The sequence below is a fragment of the Bison bison genome, unplaced genomic scaffold, assembly GCF_000754665.1.
Source record: "Bison bison bison isolate TAMUID 2011002044 unplaced genomic scaffold, Bison_UMD1.0 scf7180017864093, whole genome shotgun sequence".
Lineage (NCBI taxonomy): Eukaryota > Metazoa > Chordata > Mammalia > Artiodactyla > Bovidae > Bison > Bison bison.
In genome coordinates, this window is record NW_011494665.1 from 254,572 (window position 1) to 257,832 (window position 3,261).

A 3,261-nucleotide genomic window follows, 5' to 3' on the forward strand; every position below is an offset into this window, starting at 1 on the left:
GTAAAAAGGGGAAAAGCACCCAAGGGAAAGCAGCGAGTAGGTGGCCGCAGTGGTGACGACGGCGGGGACTGCGCGCTGTGATTCTCGGGGTCCGGGCCGGGGTCGCCGGCGAGCCAGGCCGGGAAAAGCCGGGGATCCGGCTAAGCCCGGGATCGGTTAGGCCGCACCGAAGGGCAGGGCCGGCGACTGTGGGGCCGCGGAGGGAACCGGCCGAGGACCAGCGGCGAGGGGTCGCGGCGGGGCAGGGCGCGCAGGGAGACCGGGAGAGAGGCCGGCGGGGCTGGAGCCGCGGCCGCAGCACCCAAAGAAGGAAGGGCTGTCGGCTTCCCACCCCGCCCCCTGCCGCGGCGTGAGTCGGGGGGAAAGGCCGGCGGGCAGCGCCGGGAGGAGGGGCAGGCTGCGGCCCCGCCCCCGCCGGAGCGAGGGAAGGAGAAAGGCTCGCGGGAACGGGGAGAGAGGGCTAGCTCCGGGAGGGGCGCCGGCGGGGCCTGCGCCCGAGCGAGCGGCGAGCCGCGGGGGGAAGGGGCCCGGAAGGAGGCGAGCGCGGCCGCGACGCCGGGAGCCGGACGCCCGCCGGTGCCGGCCTGCCGCCGCCGCCTTTCCTGCCTGCGCCCGAGCGCGGAGTCTCGCGGCTGCCGAGGCCGGAGTGCGGCGGTCGGGCGTGGGGCGAGCGGGCAAGCGGGGCCGGGAGCCGGAGGCCGCCGGCGGTCCTGCGCCAGGCGCGGTGGGCTCTTGTCTGCGAGGTTAGGCGAGGGGCGGAAAGGGAGGAAAAAGAGAGGCCGAGCGAGAGAAGCCAGGCGATCGGATTGTCCAGGAGGCTGGTGTGGAGGAATATCCCACCCGAACTCAAATCCACAATAATAATCCAAACTATTAATAATAAGGGGCAGTTTTCCTGGCCAGGCGAGAGGGAGAGCAGGGGAAACGGGAAGAAGCGAAAGCTCCGTTTCATGGAGGCTGAGGCAAGAGAAAATTTCGGAGCCTGGATGTGGAGGAGCAAAACAGAACTAACTCAGGAAATTGTCTTTGAGAAAAAGGCCGAACCTAGGCTGGGAATCAGGCTGGGGTAGGTGGAGAAACCTGCAAGTTTAAAGGAAAAAAAGAAGAGAATATTTTCAGAGATTTTTCTCTGGTTTGTGGTATTGCTACCATTTTAAAGGTAAAAAGCATTGCATTCAGGTGTTTTGTTTTTTTTTTTTGGTGCGATTGGCTCATTTAAAAATTTCAGAACCTTTTCATCTAAAAGCTTTTTTTTTCCAAGGAAATTTATAATTTTGATTTCCCAGGGTTGCACTGGACTTGTAAGGAGTGCTGTTGTGTACATACTATTGTATGGTTTTATTTATTTTTTTACTGTGCAAATCAGCTGGAAGATTTTTTTCCAGGTGTCAGTTTGGATTTTTTCATCTTTTTTTTTTTTTGGTCCCTCAGTATATCTGTTGTTGTCGTTTTAAGCATTGGAGACCAGAGAATTATTTTTTTCCCCTTTGGAGCTTGAGGCTCTTGCCAACGTAAGGACAGCTGGGAAAACTGGATTAAAAGGATGTTTTTAATCTATATTTTGCAGTTAAGATTGATATTTTGAAGGCACATTCTTTCTGTGATTTTTTTTTTAAGCCCACAGCGCTAACCTTGAAGAGATTTGTGGTTGGGTTTTTGGTTTCTAAGAAGGTCATAGTTTTTCTCTTTTTCTTTCGTTTTTTTTTTTTTTAAAGAGGGGGGAGGGGAAAGGGGGGCTAAGAAAGGAGACCATGTTAACTGGTAGAAGTAGAATGGAGCTTCAGTCACCCGGGTCCTGAGAGCTGGAGGAAAAAGGATTGTCTTCAAGTTGGGAGGCCCTCCTCTCACCTCTTTAAAAATTGTGAGCGATTCAGTCCTGATCAAGACATCACAACTACAGGATTCTGAAACCGTGGAGACACCGAGAAACCATGAGTGTAAGGTTACCCCAGAGTATAGACAGGTAAGTTTGCTAATAATGTGGTTTTTCAACACTTATTTAAGGAAAGACTGGGAAAGAAGGTGTTGCATTTTGATAAAAGATTGCAAAATAAGGGTCTGGGTGGGCTGTGGGTATTGGTGGGGTCCCTGGGGATTGTCTGGACATGTGTGTTTATGTTCCCTCTGTGTATGTGTCCATGTTCAAAACGTAATCTCCTTAATCAGTGTTTTTTAAGTGCAAGCAGTAGACAGTGACGCAAGGAGTGGGGAAAGAGGGGGAAACGCTTTCTAGCCGCCTTTGACTTTTGCCAGGCCAGAGGCTGAATTTGAGTCCCTAACTTGCCAGCTTAGGGGTGGGAGGCGGGCACAAGCCTGGTCACGTGAGACCCCTAGGGTGACTGGGACTGGCTTTAGGTGTTGGAGCTGCGGGGGGAAGGGCTCTGGCAGGGGCGTGGGCCTCCACCGGCTGGTTGTTGTGGAATGGTGGGGCTTGGTGATGGGGTGGATCCCATTTCTAGAATGAGGAGGATGTTCTTGGCCTGAATGATGGGACAGAAACATACTTTGCACCCATACAGGTCTGGATTTTACCAGTGGCTGATAATGGCCTGCAGAATGGCATAGGTCAACCCTAGAATTTCTTCTTCTCCAAGCTTGGGGTTTAAATTGAAATCGGCCAACCAGCTAATGCTCTAGGTATAATCTGCCAAGCCGTTTTTAATAAGCTTGACTCTGCAAAATGGGCCTTCCCTCTGCCTAGAGCCGGAAGGATTTGTTTTGGGCTCTTAGGCCTGATATGCAGAGGCACTGGCCCTTAGAGTCTGAGCACAGGATGTCCCATACCCCCTACCCGCCTCCCCACCCCCAGAGTTTGCCCAGCCTCCTCATCAGTACACTACATTTTACAACTTCGAAAGGTATCTGCCTTTTCCTTTCCTCCCCTTCTCTTCAACCCTTAGAGAACCTAGAGAGAGGATAGTTTTGTGGGTGCTGCACGCATCCTAACTGGATGGATGGATGGTTGGAGGACTGAGCGAGCAGATGAAAGGACTGGGCCTGGGGGTGGGGTGGGAATTGCTGGAGAGATAGGGAAGAATATTTGCAAAGGAGCAATGAGTTGTTTTCTCCCTGTCCAGTTAACCTTTGATTATCCATGCTGATAATTTCTTTTTGGCAGTGGAATGTGGCCTGAAATGCATATAATCTCTCTCTCTCCCAAACACTAATCTCTGTATTGCCTCTGAGCCCCGTTTAGATTAGTTCAGCAGTCCCTAGACGGGGACCTGACTTGGCAGTGGAGAGAAGGCAGACAGCCACAAG

At 52.8% G+C, this 3,261-nt stretch overlaps 1 protein-coding gene across 2 annotated transcripts in view; it reads left to right on the forward strand.

Annotated features, from left to right (window-relative positions):
- Nucleotides 1-642: 642 nt before the first annotated feature.
- Nucleotides 643-3,261, forward strand: part of ARHGEF11 (Rho guanine nucleotide exchange factor (GEF) 11) — a 117,881-nt gene continuing 115,262 nt past the window's right edge. For both annotated transcript variants that reach the window (XM_010838205.1, XM_010838206.1), the window contains exon 1: nt 643-1,963. In XM_010838205.1, the coding sequence (XP_010836507.1) occupies nt 1,932-1,963 (32 nt within the window). In that variant the 5' untranslated portion in view covers nt 643-1,931. The remainder of the gene's footprint in view (nt 1,964-3,261) is intronic.